This window comes from Lynx canadensis, chromosome E1, assembly GCF_007474595.2.
Source record: "Lynx canadensis isolate LIC74 chromosome E1, mLynCan4.pri.v2, whole genome shotgun sequence".
NCBI classification, from domain to species: domain Eukaryota; kingdom Metazoa; phylum Chordata; class Mammalia; order Carnivora; family Felidae; genus Lynx; species Lynx canadensis.
The window spans coordinates 40623929-40642795 of NC_044316.2; the positions used below are offsets into that span (position 1 = coordinate 40623929).

Consider the following 18867-nt stretch of genomic DNA (forward strand, 5'->3'; position numbering starts at 1 on the left):
CTACTGGAATGGGCATAGGGAGGGCTGTGAAGTGTTGCCCCCTGAGTGAATCCCAGCCTAGGAGAGAGTAGAGGAGGCCTATGGCCTTTGTAAATGAAAAGGTGCCCCCGTGCTGGCAGGCTCCAGGGGGCCTGTGGTTTTACATCTGCTGGGTGGGCTGTGTGGGGGAGTGCTGATGGAACACAGCTTAGGGACAGACTGCTTTCTGAATTGGAGTAACTTCATGGCTTCCCCTTCTCCCCCATGAAAGTCCTGAACTGCTCTGAAGCCCCTCCCTCCATCCCACTGGTCCGGGGTGGGGTAGTTGAGGCCAAGGGGAGCTGAAGGGGTGTAACCGGATATGGACTTTGGTTATTGGGAACTTGGGCAAACAGAAGGAGGAGGAAGGAGAGCCCACAGAGCAAAAACAGCTACTGTGGCCAGGGCTAGGCTGCGGCCAAGGTAGGAAGGCGGAGGGGATGGGTGACCGGGTCCTTGGCTTGGGGGAGGGACTTGTCCTGGGGTGCACACACCCATCCCTGTGCAGCCCAGAGGGTCAGCGGCTTGGGAGAAAACCAGACCTTTCCATTGACCTCTGATTGTCGGCCTGGGGCTACTCCGGACGAACAGGAGGGGGTGCGCTACCTTATCGGGGGCGTGCAGGCGGGTGGTAACCTTCCCTTAACCACCCCTCTCTCCCCCCACGATTCTAGGGCCGGAGGTGCCGCCGTCACGTTTCCTCTCCCAACCCCAGCATCGTGCCTCCCCAGCTACCCCGCCCCCCGACAGTTTTGCTCACTCTTAGTTGCTGGAGGACAGCACGGCCGCCTCGCACCCCGGTCGACTTCGGAATGAGCCTCCGGGCGGTGTAACCGGGAGGCGAGGGAGAGGAGTGCCTGCGGCCGTGGGCGGGGCTGCCGGGTGAGGGGCTGCGCACCCGATTCCGCGCGGCTGGCCGCTCCGAGGGGGCCGCCCTGGGGGATTAAGCGGGGGCCGGGGGCGGGGCTGCAGGACGGTCGAGCCGGACTGGGGCCCCCTGTAGTCATCCCGAGCGCTGCGCACCCAGCAGTCCGCCTGTCAGACCGCCCTCCTCTCCAGCCGCCCGGCTTGCTGCCCTGCGGCGCCGGCCCTTCCTCATGCTGGCACCCCCGGCCTCCGAGACTGCGGTCCCCATGTCCCAGGCGGAGGCCGACCTGGCCCTGCGGCCCCCGCCGCCTCTCGCTGCCGCGGGGCCGCCCCGCCTCGGGCCCCTCCTCGCCGGCGCGCCGCTTCTCCGGGAAGGCTGAGACCCGGTCCGCGCTCTTCCCGTCTCAGCCGCCGCAGCTCAGTCGACTTGGGGCTGCTGAGCTCTTGGTCCCGGCCAGCCTCACCCGCTCCGGAGCCCCCTGAGCCTCCGGACTCCGCTGAACCCGACCCCGCGAAAAGCCCACCGCCTAGCTGCCCAGAACCCCCCGAGGGCACGTGGACCGGGGGAGCCTCCGCGAAGGCTGCAGACTCAGCGCGTCCAGAGCTAGCAGTCTCGGCAGGAGGCCCGGGGTCCCGGGAACCGCCGAGGGTCCCCGAAGCCGCGGCTCGGGAGCGGCAGAGGGAGCAGGAGGAAAAGGAAGACACGGAGACCCAGGCAGTGGCAACGTCCCCGGACGGCCGATACCTCAAGTTTGACATCGAGATCGGACGTGGCTCGTTCAAGACGGTGTATCGAGGGCTGGACACCGACACCACGGTGGAGGTGGCCTGGTGTGAGCTGCAGGTGCGGCCGGGCACCCCCTCTGTGGCACCTGGGATGGGACCCTTTGGAGGTCTGGGGATGAGAAACCTAGGGGACAGCAGCAAGGGAGAGAACTATTTTTCCAGTCAAATGTCTGGACACTCCTGCCCCACCTTGCTCTGATGATTAATGGATCTGACTGATTCTGGGCTGCAGAAGGAAAAACTGAGGCAGGGGGTACATGGAAGCTCCCCTATGGGTTGTGGACATTTTAATTTTGAAGTCTCTGTACTCAACCCTGAGAGGTGGAAGATAGGATGCTAAATCGGGGAGGGAGCCAGTTTGGATCTGAGGGGGACCAATTTCCCTCAGTAGTAACAATCTCTTCCTTTCCCGTTCCCCTTAGTACTGAGACACTCAGTGTGACCCTGGTCCTCCTCCTTCACCCTGGATCTTTGCAGATTAGGAGGCTGGGATGATGGAAGCTAGAAGCTGGGGCAGGGTCCTCTCCATTTCCAAAAGATTTAGAGTGGTGGTAGCAGGATGGGGCCCCCCCAGGCCCCTTCTGGAACAGTCAGACTTCTAGACTTCTCCACAACTGGGGGAGGGGGAGACAGACAGCTCCAGCCCTGGCCTGAATCCAGTCCTTCCTCCTCATCCCACTGTCTACCTGGGCTCTCCCTTCCCAGACCCAAAGGCACTGAACCCAATGGGCTTTAGGGGGATGTTGGTGTGAAGGATTTCTTCTCATGGAGGGAAGAACCCAGTTAAATCTGGGCCAGCAGCAGCTTTGGGCAGAGCCTGGGTAAGGGTCCTCCCCTCCAGCCCTGGCACTGGGCTCGCCCCTTGCGCCTGCCAGTGGCGCGCCCTAGGCTGTAGGCCAGGCAAGGAGAGGCAGCCAAACCAATGGGGTGGGGGGGCGGGTGGCGAGGGATACGAGAGGGGGGCGGGACGGCCAGGGGCAGGGGGCGGTCTCCTGGTCCTGGATCTTTCTCTCTCTCTCTGTAACTCCCTCTGCAGCCCTCCGGCCTCCTGTCTGGATCTAGCAGTTCCCAGTTTCTGGGGCCAACCCCGTTGAGGGCCCCAATTCTCTGCCCGCTTGTCAGCCTGCTGCCCGCCTGCTGCCTGCCCGCTGCCAGCCCCTGGGGCGTCCCCTCCCGCCCCACGGCTGGCCAGGGAGGCCACAAAGGCGCTATTGAGCTCAGGGCTCCTGGACGGGGCTGCATAAAGGCCCTTGTGTCCAGCGGGGGGTCCAGGGGCGGCCCCAGGCCCAGGATGGGCGTGTCCTTGCAGCAGCCGGAGGGGGCGGACCGAGAATTCGGGGTATACAGCTCCTTGGGCGAGCGATGACCTAGCCCCCTTCCTCGTTTCTGGGGGGGGGGGTCCTGGGCCTGATGTGATCTTGACTCCCACCCATCCCCTACCCCCACAGACTCGGAAACTCTCTCGAACGGAGCGGCAGCGATTCTCTGAGGAAGTGGAGATGCTCAAGGGGCTGCAACATCCCAACATCGTCCGCTTCTACGATTCGTGGAAGTCGGTGCTGAAGGGCCAGGTTTGCATCGTACTGGTCACCGAACTCATGACCTCCGGCACGCTCAAGACGTGAGCTCTGCGCCTGGTGATAGTGTTGGTTGGTGGGTGAACTGGTGGTGGGAGGTCCCCACTCCTTCTGGAACTTCTCCCAGACTCCCCAAACTCCAGAGTTAGGTCCAAAATCAGGCTCTCACCCACCCCTACTGCATCCCTGCCTTGGTGAGTGGCAGTGTCTACCCAGCACTCCAGCTGAAACTTGGGCGTCTCCCCAGATGCCTCCTTTGTCTCCGCTCTGTACATCCACCTTCTCCACCAGTCTGTCTCCAAGGCCCTTCTTAAAATGCCCCACTCTGCTTTCCCTGTTCCATGCGCTGCCACCTCAGTGGTCTGGAGCCCTGCAGCAGCCCCCTAAAGGGCCTTCCCCCACTCTGCCCTCACCTTTCGGAGTAGTCCTGTCTTCCCGCAGTCTGGTCACCCTCTCTCCATTCCTTAAAACCCCTTAAAGGTTTCCCACCACCCTCAGGAAAAAGTCCACACTCCCTAACCTACTCACAAAGTCCTTAGGATTTAGCCTCCTCTTGAGCCTAAATTCTACAAAAACTGAATTCCCAGCACCTCCTCCCACCCTGCCCTATCACCGCCTGCGTGCCTTGGAGCACAGTGTCCTCTCGGCCTGGAAAGTCTCCATCCCTTCCCCTTTTCACCCTTGAACCCCTACTCATCCTTCAAGATGCAACATAAAAGTTATTTCCTTTCCGAAGCCCTCCCCCACGCCCAAGGCAGTTAGTCATCCCTTCCGGCACCCCCACAGCCCCTTGGCGCAGCCTTATCTGTGAATTGGTCTACTACCACACCGCCGACTCAGTTTCTCTGTGGGGCGCACCGCGGACTGAGCTAGAATAATGCTGGGAGAAAATGTGTACCTGGCGGTGCCGGTGGAACTAGGGTAACTTCCCAGTGGGGGTCTCCTCCCCCCCCCCCCCCCCCCCCGCCGTGTCTCCGCCCCGACCCTGGCTCTGCGCTCCTCCCCCAGATACCTGAGGCGGTTCCGTGAGATGAAGCCCAGAGTTCTTCAGCGCTGGAGCCGCCAGATCCTTCGGGGGCTTCATTTCCTACACACCCGGGTACCCCCCATTCTGCACCGGGATCTCAAGTGCGACAACGTCTTTATCACTGGCCCTTCAGGGTCGGTCAAGATCGGGGACCTGGGCCTGGCCACGCTCAAGCGCGCCTCCTTTGCCAAGAGCGTGATAGGTGCGTTCCTCCAGGAGGTCCTCGCTATTCCTACCTCCCCCGCGTTAGAAGAGACCCTGGGGGCCCACTCTCCCCAGCAGTGTCCTTGGAGTTGCACGGAGTTACAAGAGCATGGGGAAAGTGGGGAGACTTATGGCATCCTCTCTGCCCCGCACCCCTCCCACACACACGGTGGGGGTGGGGAAGGGTCCGTTACTAGCACTCCAGAACTTGTGAGGTTGCTTTCCCTCCCCGTCCTCCCCCCTCCCTCCCACCTAGCCTGTGGTACGCCCAAGAGGAAAGAGGAAGCCAGAGGGAGGCTCTGCAGCCTAATGCCTGCTGTGGATCCTACAGGGACCCCGGAGTTCATGGCCCCGGAGATGTACGAGGAAAAGTACGATGAGGCGGTGGACGTGTACGCGTTTGGCATGTGCATGCTGGAGATGGCTACCTCAGAGTACCCTTACTCCGAGTGCCAGAATGCCGCACAAATCTACCGCAAAGTCACTTCGGTGAGAGGGGACGGGGAGGGGAGACAATTCCAGATCTCCTCCCATTTTCCGACCCTTACCAGCCAGCGTCAATGCCCTTTCCCTTAAAGAAAGCAGGCTAGACGCAAAGATGCTCTGGTAAACACTGAAGGATATTGGATGCACACATGCCCTATCCCCTTACTAGCTGTTTAGAATAATGATGTGTGTAGCACTCTCTAGAGTTTGCAAACGATTTCACATCTGATCTTTCACCCGCAGCGTGAGCAGGGCGTCTCGTCCTGCCCTGCGCTTTACAAATGGGAAAACTGGCACACTGGGAGACTTGTTCAAGGTCATACTGTCAATACTTGGGCTGGGATTTGAAATCAAACCGTCCAGTAGCTGTCGCGGTGCCTTTGCGATTGCATGCTCTGCTGCCCTAGACAGGGTGAGGGGCAAGCAGAGAGCTGGGGCGCAGAGGCCTGGAGGCCTCATGCGCCCCCTTTCCTCTAGGGCACAAAGCCGAACAGCTTCTATAAGGTGAAGATGCCTGAGGTGAAGGAGATCATTGAAGGCTGCATCCGCACAGATAAGAACGAGAGGTGGGGTGGAGGGGGCAGGATGGGGGTGGGTTCAGGGGCCGGGGCAGGGGTGGGGGGACGGCGGCAAGGCTCGTCTGGCTCACCGCAGCACTCCCCCCAGGTTCACCATCCAGGACCTCCTGGCTCACGCCTTCTTCCGCGAGGAGCGCGGCGTGCACGTGGAGCTGGCGGAGGAGGACGACGGCGAGAAGCCCGGCCTCAAGCTCTGGCTGCGCATGGAGGACGCGCGGCGCGGGGGGCGCCCGCGGGACAACCAGGCCATAGAGTTCCTGTTCCAACTGGGCCGGGACGCGGCAGAGGAGGTGGCGCAGGAGATGGTGAGCAGAGGACAGACTGCCCTGCGGCTGGGCTTGTGCGCAGCCGGTCAGTGCCATGCGGGTGGGGCGCCAGGGTGGTGGGAGGGGCACCCAACCTGCCCCTCTCAGAGCGTCTGGTAAGTGTCCCCCTGGCCGGCGCGCCTAAACACACGCACGCCCCAAGTGCGGCTCACTGCACATTTCCTTTTCCAGAGCAAGCCCTGGGTCCTCCAGCCTGCCTTGCTCTGCTTCCTGCTGCTCTGATTTCCCTGGAATGCTCTTCTCTCCAATTTATTTATTTTTCTCTTTTCCACCCCCCGCCTTGGTCTTTTTTTTTCCCTCCCCTCTTTCTTCCTCCGTGCTCAGAACCAGGAATTTCAGGAAACCTGTCCCCTCTAGGGTCAAAATTAAATGCTTCGTTCCAATTCAACAGGTCCTCCATTACAGGACCCACCACCATTGGTCCTGTTTTATACCAGGATACACTCCTGTCTCTCTCCTCCACTGGACTATAAATTCCTTGAGGGCAGAGACTGTGTTCTATTGATTTTTCTATCTCTGACAGTGCTCGGCACATGGTTGGAGCTCATTAATAATCCCACATTTGTACATGGCTTAGAGCACTTTCACATGCATTCGATTGTTGTTACCAACCCTGCCGGGAGTGATTTTATCCTGATGTATTGATGAGGAAATGGAAGGTTCAGAGAGGTTGAATATCTTGTCCAAGGTCCTGAGCAAGTAAGTGGCAGAGCTGGATTTAAACTCAGGCTGTTCAGATCTTAAGTCAGATCACCCTGCCCCACCTCCCTTACATGTGCTGCAAAGTTTGAGATGAATAAGGAGTTGATGAACAGAAGCTGCCAGCGCAGGAGAGGCATGCATGGGAGAGAGAAGATGCAGGACTGTTTAGGAAGGCCTGAGAAGGGGAGAGAGTATGAGGTTCTTGATAGAAGAATGGCAGTTGAAAGTGTGGGGATCCTCTGTGGTAGGTCTGGATAGGGAACCTGAGAATGTGTTTTTAAATGTAGCAGAACAGGTGTCCTTAGCACAGCTCAAACCTGACCTAGGATCAAATCTTGATCCATTATGTACAGGGATTCTTTTCTTTTCTTTTTTTTTTTTTAATGTTTATTTATGTATTTATTTTTGAGAGAGAGAGGAAGAGAGAATGCATGTATGTTGGCACACAAGCTGGGGAGGGGCAGAGAGCGAGGGAGAGAAAGAATCCCAAGCAGGTTCCATACTGTCAGCGCAGAGCCTGACAAGGGGGCTTGAACTCATGAATCATGAGATCATTACCTGAGCTGAAATCAAGAGTCAGATGCTTAACTGACTGAGCCACCTAGGTGCCCCCCACTTTTTATTTGAGAGAGAGAGGGAACAGAAGGAAAGGGGCAAAGAGAGAGGAGGAGAGAGAGAATCTTCAGCACGTTAGGCTTGATCCCATGACCCTGAGATCATGACCTGAACTGAAATCAAGAGTCAGCTGCTCAACCAGCTGAGCCCACCCAGGTGCCCCAAACGGGGGATTCTTGATGATGACACACTATTGATACCTTTAGTTGGGAGACTGTCCTGCGTATTGTAGGATGTTGAGAAGAATTCCTGGCTTCCACTCACTAGATGCCAGTAACACTGAGGTGTGACAACTACAGGTGTCTCCTCCAAATATTGCCAAACGTTCCCCCTTACCCCTGAGAGCAGTTGATCTACTAGATAACCATGAACTAGTCACGGCTTTACTTATTTCTTTTTTTTTTTAATTTTTTTTCAACGTTTATTTATTTTTGGGACAGAGAGAGACAGAGCATGAACGGGGGAGGGGCAGAGAGAGGGAGACACAGAATCGGAAACAGGCTCCAGGCTCTGAGCCATCAGCCCAGAGCCCGACGCGGGGCTCGAACTCACGGAGCGCGAGATCGTGACCTGGCTGAAGTCGGACGCTTAACCGACTGCGCCACCCAGGCACCCCAGGCTTTACTTATTTCTAAAACAGGGCTAAGCCCACTTCAGAAGGTTGTTGGGAGGATTTAACGATGATAATGTAAAGAGTTGCCAGTTAATGGACACAGTGCATGATCAATAAATATTAGTGTCCTTTCTCCAGGAGAACTATACCGAGGCCTCAAGAAGGTGTCCTGATGGGTCTTTGAGTGGAGTCCTCACCTCAAACCGTGCTCCTCGCCCTCTTAACTCCAGGTGGCCCTGGGTCTAGTCTGTGAAGCTGACTACCAGCCAGTGGCCCGCGCAGTACGTGAACGAGTTGCTGCCATCCAGCGGAAGCGTGAGAAGCTGCGCAAAGCTAGGGAGTTGGAAGCCCTCCCCCCTGCACCAGGACCCCCACCAGCAGCTGTCCCCAAGACTCCTGGTCCCCCCAGTGTCTTCCCCCCTGAGCCTGAGGAGCCAGAGGCAGACCAGCACCAGTCTTTCCTCTTCCGCCATGCCAGCTACTCATCTACCACCTGTAAGCCACCCCTGACCTTGGGATATGGGATGTGACCTAGGTCCCAGAACCCTTGGCCTCTGCCCCCGCCCCACCCAGAAGTCCAATCCAGCAGCACTGTCACTTACCCTGCCTTCCACAACTAGCCACGAAGCTCCTTCTGGGAAAGAACTCCCACAGCTCCAGGCCCCTTCTTGCTCAGGCAGCCCCCCCCCCCCTGCTCTGCCACCCTTTATTTCCCCTTTTTTGATCCCCTCCCTCCCCCACCAGCGGATTGCGAGACTGATGGCTACCTCAGCTCCTCCGGCTTCCTGGATGCCTCAGACCCTGCCTTTCAGCCCCCTGGGGGGGTGCCATCCAGCCCCGCTGAGTCCCATCTCTGCCTGCCCTCGGTGAGAGGGGGTCACGTGGGGGGCTCCCAGACATTCCAAGCCTGTGACCTATCTTTCTCCTTGTAAAACCCAACCCCATGACCTAGCCCCATGTCCCTGGAAATCCACCACTCTGTCCTCATCTTCCTTAATTCCCTCTGCCTAGTACCCCCAGCATCCTTGACACCATCTCCCTGAACCCCTACAATTGTCTTCCTCTGACCTCGTGAACCTATTTCCCATTTCAGGCTTTTGCCCTGTCCATTCCACGTTCTGGCCCTGGCAGTGACTTTTCCCCAGGAGACAGGTAGGTTCTGGTAGGGGTTGGGGGGCAAGGGTGAGACATATGGCGGGTCCCAGTGTCCATTCTGACACTCCTACCTCCTTTTTCTTTTCTAGCTATGCCTCAGATGCAGCATCAGGTCTTAGTGATGTGGGTGAAGGGATGGGACGCATGAGGAGACCCCCAGGGAGAAATCTCCGGCGTAGACCCCGATCCCGGCTTCGGGTCACTAGTGTAAGGAAGGGGCATAGGAGATGGGGAGTAACCTATGGGACCGGGAGGGAACTGTCAGGGGCGGGTGAGGGAGGTCAGCCAAAAAAGGGGAGAACAGTGTGTGACTGGTACCATAGAGGCAGCCAGTCTGGTTTCTAATCTCAGACTTTGGGGGCAGAGTCTGCTTCTGTCCAGTTCCAATCTGGCCACTGTCACTTGGTTGGAGTGGGGTGGGGGCACGTGATGAGGACAGAGGGCTTGACCTCCTCTCCTCTGCTGACTTTGAATCTGAAGGTCTCAGACCAGAATGACAGAGTGGTTGAGTGCCAGCTACAGACGCACAACAGCAAGATGGTGACCTTCCGATTTGATCTGGATGGCGACAGCCCGGAAGAGATTGCGGCTGCCATGGTGAGGGGGGAGGGAGAGGAGGACAGAGTCTTTGGGTCTAGGATAAAAGTCTCCCTCCGGATGTCCCCTGGTACTGAACTATCCCTTCCTCCCACCCAACAGCAAGGGTTTTTAAAGCATGATGACACTGAAGACATCTGCTCTTGTTTTGAGGGCAATTTTTATTTATTCAGTGAGGTTTGGATCCTCAGCTAGAGCAATTTCAGACTAACATAGGGTACACACAGATGCTGTGGTGAGGTACACGCTAGACACATGATACTGTGGCCATGAGTAAAGGGTGGTCTGGGGGCAACAGGGAGAAGAAGTAGAACTTATTCAAAGTCATGACAGATGGTTAAGAACAGCAGTGAAGACTGAAAAGGGCAGGTCTAGAGGAAGTACAGCATCAGGACAGGCATGGAAGCAGGGAGTGATTTGGAATATGGGGTGGGGGAGGGGGGCTTCATGAGGAGACCACTGTCACTAGAACTAAGAGTTCCTCTAGGAGACTTGTGGAAGCGAGGTTGGGCATGTGGAGTAGGCTCAGATTATAGACAGTCTTAAGAGTTAGATGGAGTGTAACATGGTGAGAATAGGCTTTAAGAAGACCATTCTGCCATGGGAAGTGGGAGAGGGTCGGGGGTAGGGAATCCAGTTGGCAGATGGATACACGAAGCCACAAATGGTCCAAGGAGAAGATGGATTATGGGGGAAGAAAAGAAGAAAAGGGGAGCATCTGAGGGTTGTTTCAGGAAAATAAGTTACTCTGTAATCCAGTTTTTTATTCTATTTTTTTAAGTTTATTTATTTATTTATTTTGAGAGAGAGAACGAGCATGAGTAGGGGAAGGGCAGCGAGAGAAGGAGAGAGAATCCCTTGAGGGCTCTGCACTGTCAGCACAGAACCCAATGCGGGGCTCGATCCCACGAACGTGAGATCATGACCTGAGCTGAGATCAAGAGTTGGACGCTTAACTGACTGAGCCACCCTGGCACCCTTCCAGACATTTATTGATGTAATACAATACAAATAATAGATGCTCAGGAAACATTTGCTGAGTTGAAATGATAGGGAGTTAGGGAGAGAGGATATCATGGGCAACTTGGAGCGTGGAGAAGCTAGTGGGAGTAGACCGTTAAAGGAGAGAGGAAGTTGGAAAATGAAAGTAGATGTTCTTAGGGGTCATGATGAGCTTGAATGACAGAGAGGCAGGCAAGATCCTCCCTGGGAGCACAACATGGTCAGGCAGGCCTGGAGGCAGAAGTGGATCGAGGAGTTGTCAGCATGGAAGGGAGAGTGAAGGGAGACGAGCTTGAGAAGCCAGAGGCAGAGAGGGTCTGAGAGTGGGTCTCGGTGGATACCCTGATTTCTGGGATGGGTGAAATAGGTCATCAAAGGACACAGAGATGGAGCCTGAGAGGTAGGAGGAGCCCCAGAAAATGTTAGGGAAAACTGAGGGAAAAGAGAGTTTCAAGGAGGTGATGTGGGGTAAAGCCTGAGGCGAGCCCACACTGACTTTTGTCAGGAGAAGGTCTTTGTGCGAAACCAGCTTCCCTGGAGTGGGGGAAATGGATGCCAGCCTCTGTGGTGAAGGAGTGAGGGGAATGCGAGAAGCATCAGGCTTCGGGAACTCTCTTTAAAGCTTCCCCTCCATCATGTCACTCACCTTGTATCCAGGACAAAGACAAAATATCACTCGGCACACCGGCTTATCATCTTCCATCAAGCCACTTGACCCTTCAAGAATCTTTCCTCCGGCCACACTGGTGTCTGAATGGTCCCCTGACGAGGCTGGCTGCCTTTCCGCTTCTGCCTCCATCTCCTCAGGGGTCTCTTGCCTTGAAAGGCTTCTCCACTAGGCTTTCAAGCACACTCAGATCCCACACAGCCAAAGGGACTCCTCCCCCTGACCACAGGGGTCACCCTCCACGAGTCTATAGCAGACTTGGGTCTGCTCTTCCTGCTGTTTGTCCCTACATTTTTTTTTAAGCTTATTTATTTTGAGCAAGAGAGAGAGAGAGAGAGAGAGAAAATCCCAAGCAGGCTCCATGCTGCCAGCACAGAATCCAATGCAGGGCTTGAACTCATGAAACCCTGAGTTCATGACCTGAGTCAAAACCAAGAGTTGGATGCTTAACTGACTGAGCCACCCAGGTGCCCCCTTGCCCCTACATTGTTAATGGCTGCCTGTGGCTACAGAGTAAGGTCCCAATTCTGGAGCATGCCCTTTTTTTTTTTTTTTTTTTTTTTTAAGTTCTTTTCTTTTAATGTTTATTCTTGAGAGAGAGACAGAGACAGAGCATGAGTGGGGGAGGGGCAGAGCCAAAGAGGGACACAGAATCTGAAGCAGGCTCCAGGCTCTGATGTGTCAGCACAGAGCCTGACACAGGGCTTGAACTCACGAACTGGGAGATGATGACCTGAGCCGAAGTCGGATGCTTAACCGACTGAGCCACCCAGGCACCCCTGGAGCATGGCCTTTAAAACTCCCAGCACTCCCAGCTCTGCTCTGGTCTTGACTGTTTTGTGAATGTGCTATGTCCTCTCATACCTCACAGCTGTTAATTCATGCCATTCTCTCTGCCCTTCTCTTCCCGACGAACAGCATGGAGCAGAGGAAAGGGTGGGCTTTCACTTAAGACCCGAGTTCAAATTTCAGCTCTGTGATTTACTGATTTGGTGAATTGGGGCAAATTTCTCAAGCTCTCTGAACCTCAGTTGCTCATCAGTAAAATGATAGTACTCATTTGGCAAAGGTGTTCTGATATGATATGTAATTTATGAGAAGTGAGATCACATATGAGATACGAAATTATACGAGAAGTGTCTGTACATGGTAGGTCCTCGATGAAGGGTTGCTTCGAGGCTCAGCTCTGTGTGGCCATCCCAGCTTCCCTTATTCCCCCTGAGTGGCATGACCTGCTCTCTCTTTGGAATGGCATTTTAAAAAAATTGTGGCAGAAAACACATACCATAAAATTTACCATGTTAACCATTTTTAAGTATACAGTTCAGTGGGGTCAAGTATATTCACTTTGTCGTGAAACAGATCTCCAGAACTTCTTCATCTTGCAAATCTGAAACTGTACCCATTAGACACCTCTCCCTTTCTGCTGGTATTGCATTTGATCTGTACCTTGACCACAGTGCCTTTCCTACCACGGACTGACTTGCAGTAAATCGAGTTGTGTAGATATGTGTCTCTTCTACTAGATCTTGGACTTCTTCGGGACTAGGACTTTGTTACATGCTTTTCTGCATTCCTCACCTAGAACAATGTGCCCGTACCCACAACAATGCCTGGCACATATATGTGCTCCAGTGTTTGTGAAATTGAATGTTACATTTACCGTTTATTGCCTTATTTTCACTTAGTGTGTGTGTGTGTGTGTGTGTGTGTGTGTGTGTGAGAGAGAGAGTAAGCCTGCATGGTTTATGAGCCCTATGAGAGCAGGAGTTATGTCCAAAAGCATATGATGCAACCATGGGAAGAACTCAGGCTCTGGCTTTAGACAAGTCTGGGGGCAAATCCTGTGATGTTAGGCAGACTGAACTTAACCTTTTTGAGCATTGGTTATCTTAACTCTAAAATGGGGTTGTTGGGGCACCTGGCTGGCTCAGTCAGTAGAGCATGCAACTCTTGATCTTGGGGTTGTGAGTTCGAGCCCCATGTTGGGTGTAGAGGTTACTTAAAATTAAATCTTTTTTTAAAAATCAATAAAATAAAATGGGGTTGTTAACACAGACCCGAGAGAGCTGTTGTTGGTGTTAGATGAGCTCAGACATGTAAAGCATCTGGGCCATGATGCATCCTAGGGATGTTAGCTCCTGTCCTCTAAGGTGTATTTCTCCTCGCACCACATGGTGCCTGGCATACAGTAGATACTTACTGAATACTTATTTTAGGTGGGTGGTTGGCAGAGCAGTGGGGTAAAGGGTTGGTTTTTAAAAACTTTTTTTTAATGTTTATTTATTTTTGAGACAGAGAAATACAGAGCCTGAACGGGGGAGGGTCAGAGAGAGGGAGACACAGAATCTGAAGCAGGCTCCAAGCTGTGAGCACAGAGCCAGATGCAGGGCTCGAACTCACAGACTGTGAGATCATGACCTGAGCTGAAGTCTGATGCTTAACTGACTGAGCCACCCAGGCGCCCCGAAGGGTTGGTTTTTAAAGATCAGTGCAGGGGAGAGAGATGAGTGAGATAACAGCCCTCTGTCCCCTTCCTGCTGACCCTTGCCAGGTGTATAATGAGTTCATTCTGCCCTCGGAGCGAGCCGGATTCCTGAGCCGCATTCGGGAGATCATCCAGCGAGTGGAGACCCTGTTGAAGAGAGATACTGGCCCTGTGGAGGCTGCTGAGGACCCCCTGGGCCCCCAGGTCAGACCTCTTAGATCATCTTCGGGGGGGGGGGGCAGACTCTCTGCTCCAGACTTCATGACTCTCTGCCAACACCAGCCCCCGTGACTCTAACTCCTTCATCTGTGTGACCCTAACACAATGGTTCTTACCCCATTTGAGTATCTGATGAAAGCCATGGGCCCCTGTTCTAGAAAAATGTGTTCAATGCATACTTTTCTTTTTAACTCATTATTCTGGTAGAATTTCAGACTTACAGAGAGAAGTTGCAAGAATTGTACAAAGAACTCCTACTCTTTGCCCAGATTTGCCAACTATGACTGTTTTGTCATGTTAGCTTTATCATTCTCTTCTTCTCTCCCGTCTCTGTATGTATGTGCACATATTATTTTTTTCTGAACCATTTGGGAGTGAATTGCAGATATCATACCCCTCTACCTGTAAATATTTTAGCACATGCACTTTTGAGTCCCTTGAAACTCCTCTTTAGGCTCCTAGAAGTTCATGGGCCCTAGATTAAGCCCTGCCTGAACGGCCATCTAAGACTCAGCTCTTCCCCACTGTGACCATGGGCCCCTTCCTCTCCCTCAGGTGGAGCCAGCACCATTGCCTGCCCTCTCTGACCCCCTCCCAGACCCATCCCGTGGTATGTACTGCGTTCTGTCCCTACTCATCACAGCCTTTGCAGCTGCTCCTGGGAAGGGCTTAGGGATTGGGGGACAGGGAACTCAGCACACCTTTCTCGCCAGCAGAGCTCCAGAGCAGCACCTCCCTGGAGCAGAGTTGCTGGGCAGCCTTCTCCACCTCGCCGTCTTCTCCTGGAACCCCCTTGTCTCCTGGAAACCTGTTTTCCCCCGGAACTCCTGTCTCCCCAAGTCCCATTTTCCCCATCACTTCTCCCCCATGTTGCCCCAGTCCTGTCCCATTCTCCCAAGTCTCTTCAAATCTCTCTCCACAGACCCTCGGCTCCCCACTGGCATTCTCCCCCAGTGCTGCCCAGCTCCCTGGCCCTCCCTCTCAGTCTCCGCCGAGTTGCCTTCTCCCTTCTCCACCTGCCTTCTCTCCCAGTTGTTCTCAGGTCACCATTACTCCTCCTTCCTTTCCCCACTGCCCCTCTGCTTCCTCCCTTCCCTCCACCACAGCAGCCCCTCTCCTCTCTCTGGCTAGTGCCTTCTCACTGGCTGTGATGACCGTGGCCCAGTCCCTGCTGTCTCCCTCACCTGGGCTCCTGTCCCAGGCTCCTCCAGCCACTCCTGCTCCCCTCCCTAGCTTGCCCCTGCCCCCTCCCCCTGCTCCTTGTGGCCAGGATAGGCCTTCACCCCCAACAGCTGAGACCGAGAGTGAGGTGAGTAGGAAACCAAGAGGGATGGTTAGGGGAGCTCCACTCTGGATCATTTCCCTTCTCATGGACCCACACTTTGCAGGTCCCACCGAATCCTGCTCGGCCACTCCTGGGCGAAGCCAGACTAGCGCCCATCTCTGAAGGTGAGGCCTCTGACCACTGACCTTCCCCTGCCACCTTCCACTTCATACCCTGCCAATTTCTCTCCCTTCTTTCATGACTCTTTCCTTCTCTCTCGACAGAGGGAAAGCCACAGCTTGTGGGGCGTTTCCAAGTGACTTCATCCAAGGAACCAGCTGAGCCTCTACCCCTGCAACCAACATTCCCAACTGTCTCCAGTTCCCTGAAGCCTCCAACCCCTCAGCTGACCTCGGAGAGCTCAGACACAGAGGATAGTGCTGGAGGCGGGCCAGAGGCCAGGGAGGCTCTAGCCGAAAGTGACCGTGCAGCTGAAGGCCTAGTGGCTGGAGCTGAGGAGGAAGGGGACGATGGGAAGGAAACCCGAGGTGGGGGCAGCCCCCCACCCCAGAGCCATCCCAGCCCAGTGTGGATGAACTACTCCTACAGCAGCCTGTGTCTGAGCAGTGAGGAGTCAGAGAGCAGCGGGGAGGATGAGGAATTCTGGGCTCAGCTTCAGAGTCTTCGGCAGAAGTGAGTCTGGGGAGGAAGGATAAGAGGTGGACTTGGGAGAGCAAAGCATGTGGCTAGCCCTCATGGTCCGGGTGCTTCCTCAGGCACTTGTCGGAGGTGGAGGCACTACAGACACTACAGAAAAAGGAAATTGAGGACTTGTACAGCCGGCTTGGGAAGCAGCCCCCGCCGGGTATCGTGGCCCCAGCTGCTATGCTGTCCAGCCGCCAGCGCCGCCTCTCCAAGGGCAGTTTCCCCACCTCCCGCCGCAACAGCCTGCAACGCTCTGAGCCCCCGGGCCCTGGTGAGACCGCAGTAGCCAGGCTCCCTTCTTTCCCAGGTCCCCTTCCCTACTGATCTGGCTTTCTTCCAGGCCCTGGGGGTCTGCCCCTTGGTTTGGGGGCATTAGCCCCCCTCTCCCCGTGGCCCCTTCCTTCACTCAGTGCTCTCCCTCCCCATCCTGCACCCAGGCATCATGCGAAGGAACTCCCTGAGTGGCAGCAGCACCGGCTCCCAGGAGCAGCGGGCAAGCAAGGGGGTGACATTCGCCGGGGATGTTGGCAGGATGGTGAGGGCGGGCCCAAGGGAGGGCGAGCCCAGGGAATGGTAACTGGCTGCAGCTTCACCCTTCTCCCATCCTGAAGGTTTCGTCAGTGTTTTTTCTTTTCCCTCCAGTGAATTCAGAACAGAAGCCATGTGTCTCTCCCATACCAGGGCCCATGATGGAGTTCGTGCTCTCAGAATCTGCTGACCAACACAGCTCCGCAAGAAGACCCCAGTACTGAGGAAGTAGAAGGCCAAAGGGGCATGGAGAGTGCTGCTCCATTAGAGGGAAGAGCCAAACACAGGGAATGATTTACTGTGTAGAAGGTGTCAATTCTGCAGCCTACCATCCTCATTCCTCCACCTCCCCAGCCAAAGGTCAACCACTAAGCAATTCCACTCAAGCCCTAATGCTTCTAGAGAGCACACTCCCAGCTGAACAAGTGTAGGGCGTGTACTCACATAGAATTGGCAACAATTAAAATGGCGAAAACTAGGAATCTGTGATTCTGACTCTGTTGTGTCTTAAGAACTGGGAGTAAAGGCTTGTGGGGTAAGGCAGGGGAAAATTTAGAAGGGACTCTCCTCACAATGGGAGCAAGGCTAGAAGCTGCCCCGCTTTCTGGCTTCCTGCCAGCAGTTCATGAGGAAACTGCAAGATCAACCAATGATGCACTTGACCAAGCTAAGATCTCATCTAGACCCCACCTTAGGCCTACAAAGCAAGGTCCAAGTGGAAATTAAAAGAATTTTAATTCCCTCATCTTTCATCTACACCTCTCAGAATGGGTAAAGGCAGGAAAGTTGGGAGTAGGGGTGTATTGTTTTTAAGGGTAGAGGACAAAAGAGTGACCTTCCCTCCCTGGAGACATAGTTTGGTCTCACACAGCCCAGTGACCTACCATGATCTCTCCCTTAAATCAGATGGAAACATCTCATGGAAAAAAGTAATTCTAGTTAAACATTTACAGCTCCCTGGGGCAATGCCACTGCTGCAGCTACTGCTTGTGGAGCTTTCCAGCATGGTCATGCCATCCCTCAGCCTCAACACACTCATCTTGGCTCCAAGAGAGGTGACTCAGTTTATTATTCTCAACCTAACCCCATCTTTTCCACTTTAGGTTCCAACACCACACAGAGCTGCCACCCCACCCCTATAACAGCTAAGCCCCTGGGAGGTGGAGAAGGTAAACCACAAAGTTAGAAAGACCGAGAAAAGCCAAGGTCAAGGTTGTACAACTCTCAAATAAGGAAACATACTATAAGAAGGGCTCAGCGACTGGACACAGTGAGCATGAAGTGGCCAATATTCCCTTGACCAGGCCAAACGCAATAAATCCCTGGCTTCTTGGGCTCATTCATCGTCCAAGGTTGAGGCCAGCAATGCTGTGTGCAGGCTTTGATTTCCACAGGGTCATGGGGCATCATCCACCATGTGAAGGGGCTCCAGCAGGTTGGAGATGCATAGTGCCCATCTGGTTCAGGGTCCCGATGCCCTCTCCATGGCTCGGGCTCGGGCAGCTTTGGCCTCGTCCTCCAGCTCATCTAGGAAACGCTCCTGGGACACGGAGTAGAAGGTGTAACCATCTGGGGAAGTGGGTTCAGGAAACCACTTGGAGTATGCACATTGCCTTTTCCTAGCCTTGTTCCACCACCCTTGTTATTCTCTCACCCTCCCAAATCAGTGATTGGATCTTCTGCCCTCTGCTTTTCTGAGCCTTGATTATTCCGTTATTATTGACAAAGCATATTAAAAGAGCATCTTACAGTGACAAAGTAAGGTACATTAAACGCTTGGCTCAGCATCAGGAATGGCCAAGACTTTCACGGCTCTGGCTGTTTTTACCACCCCCACACTACCTAGTACTCGCCACTGTTCCCGTCTCTGCCCCCATATGCCGTCTCCTGAGCCTACAGTTTGAACGGATACAAATAGCTAACACCAGGGCCCCGATGCCCAGGCCGGTCACGATGTTCCGGGTCCGCCGCTGTGGTAGAGTCTTCTGCCACTGGGCGAGCTGCACCTGCCGCATGAACTGCAGCTGCGCGGGAGTCAGCTTCTCTCGAGTTGGGTCGATGCGCTGAGCCACTGGGGCCTTTCCACTCTTAGCATCGAGAGAATCACCAGCTCCTGGCGCCGCCATGTTGCCGCTCCGCCCTTCGTAGGCCCCAAGGCGCGGGGCTTGCTGGGAATAGCCGTCCTTGGCCGCAGCAGCGGACTCTGGGAATTGTAGTCCGCGTTTTCTTTCGCGAGGGGAGGGCGGCTCTTGGCCTTAGGGGAAGGGGGTGGGGGGGGGGGTGGCAAACCAGCCGGGCTTTCTGATTGGCTGAGGGGTCCGTGGCCGTTAGGGCGAGAAAGGGCTGTAGAAGGCTCGAGGCAGTGGGGGAAACTGGGTTTTCCTCAGACTTGAGGTGAAGACAAGCACACAGAAGGGGACGAGGAGTCCCACACAGAGTGTGG

At 54.8% G+C, this 18867-nt stretch overlaps 2 protein-coding genes across 2 annotated transcripts; one reads left to right on the plus strand and one right to left on the minus strand.

Annotated features, from left to right (window-relative positions):
• The first annotated feature begins 71 nt into the window (after positions 1–71).
• WNK4 (WNK lysine deficient protein kinase 4) lies at positions 72–16906 on the plus strand. Its single transcript, XM_030296949.2, is given in 21 exon segments — positions 72–1225; positions 1227–1272; positions 1274–1729; positions 3120–3292; positions 4257–4477; positions 4811–4968; positions 5443–5531; positions 5632–5848; positions 8030–8294; positions 8544–8665; positions 8893–8951; positions 9044–9161; positions 9435–9551; positions 13775–13912; positions 14483–14537; positions 14641–15236; positions 15316–15376; positions 15476–15884; positions 15968–16167; positions 16334–16431; positions 16578–16906. Coding segments are annotated over 21 exon segments (3717 nt in total). The 5' UTR covers positions 72–1115; the 3' UTR covers positions 16587–16906.
• Positions 16907–17464: 558 nt separating this feature from the next.
• Positions 17465–18571, minus strand: LOC115501774 (cytochrome c oxidase assembly factor 3 homolog, mitochondrial). Its single transcript, XM_030296954.1, has 2 exons — positions 18337–18571; positions 17465–17993 (listed from the first exon to the last, which is right to left on the minus strand). Exons 1-2 carry the CDS (start codon positions 18548–18550, stop codon positions 17887–17889), a joined length of 321 nt encoding a protein of 106 aa, XP_030152814.1. The 5' UTR covers positions 18551–18571; the 3' UTR covers positions 17465–17886.
• Between the last annotated feature and the right edge of the window lie 296 nt (positions 18572–18867).

Bases quoted from the DNA above. Each gene is read 5' to 3' on its own strand.
- LOC115501774 (XM_030296954.1), bottom strand. From the start codon at position 18,550: ATGGCGGCGCCAGGAGCTGGTGATTCTCTCGATGCTAAGAGTGGAAAG. The intron at 17,994-18,336 runs GTATCCGTTCAA...CCACTTCCCCAG, and splicing joins GGCCCTGGTGTTAGCTATTT to ATGGTTACACCTTCTACTCC.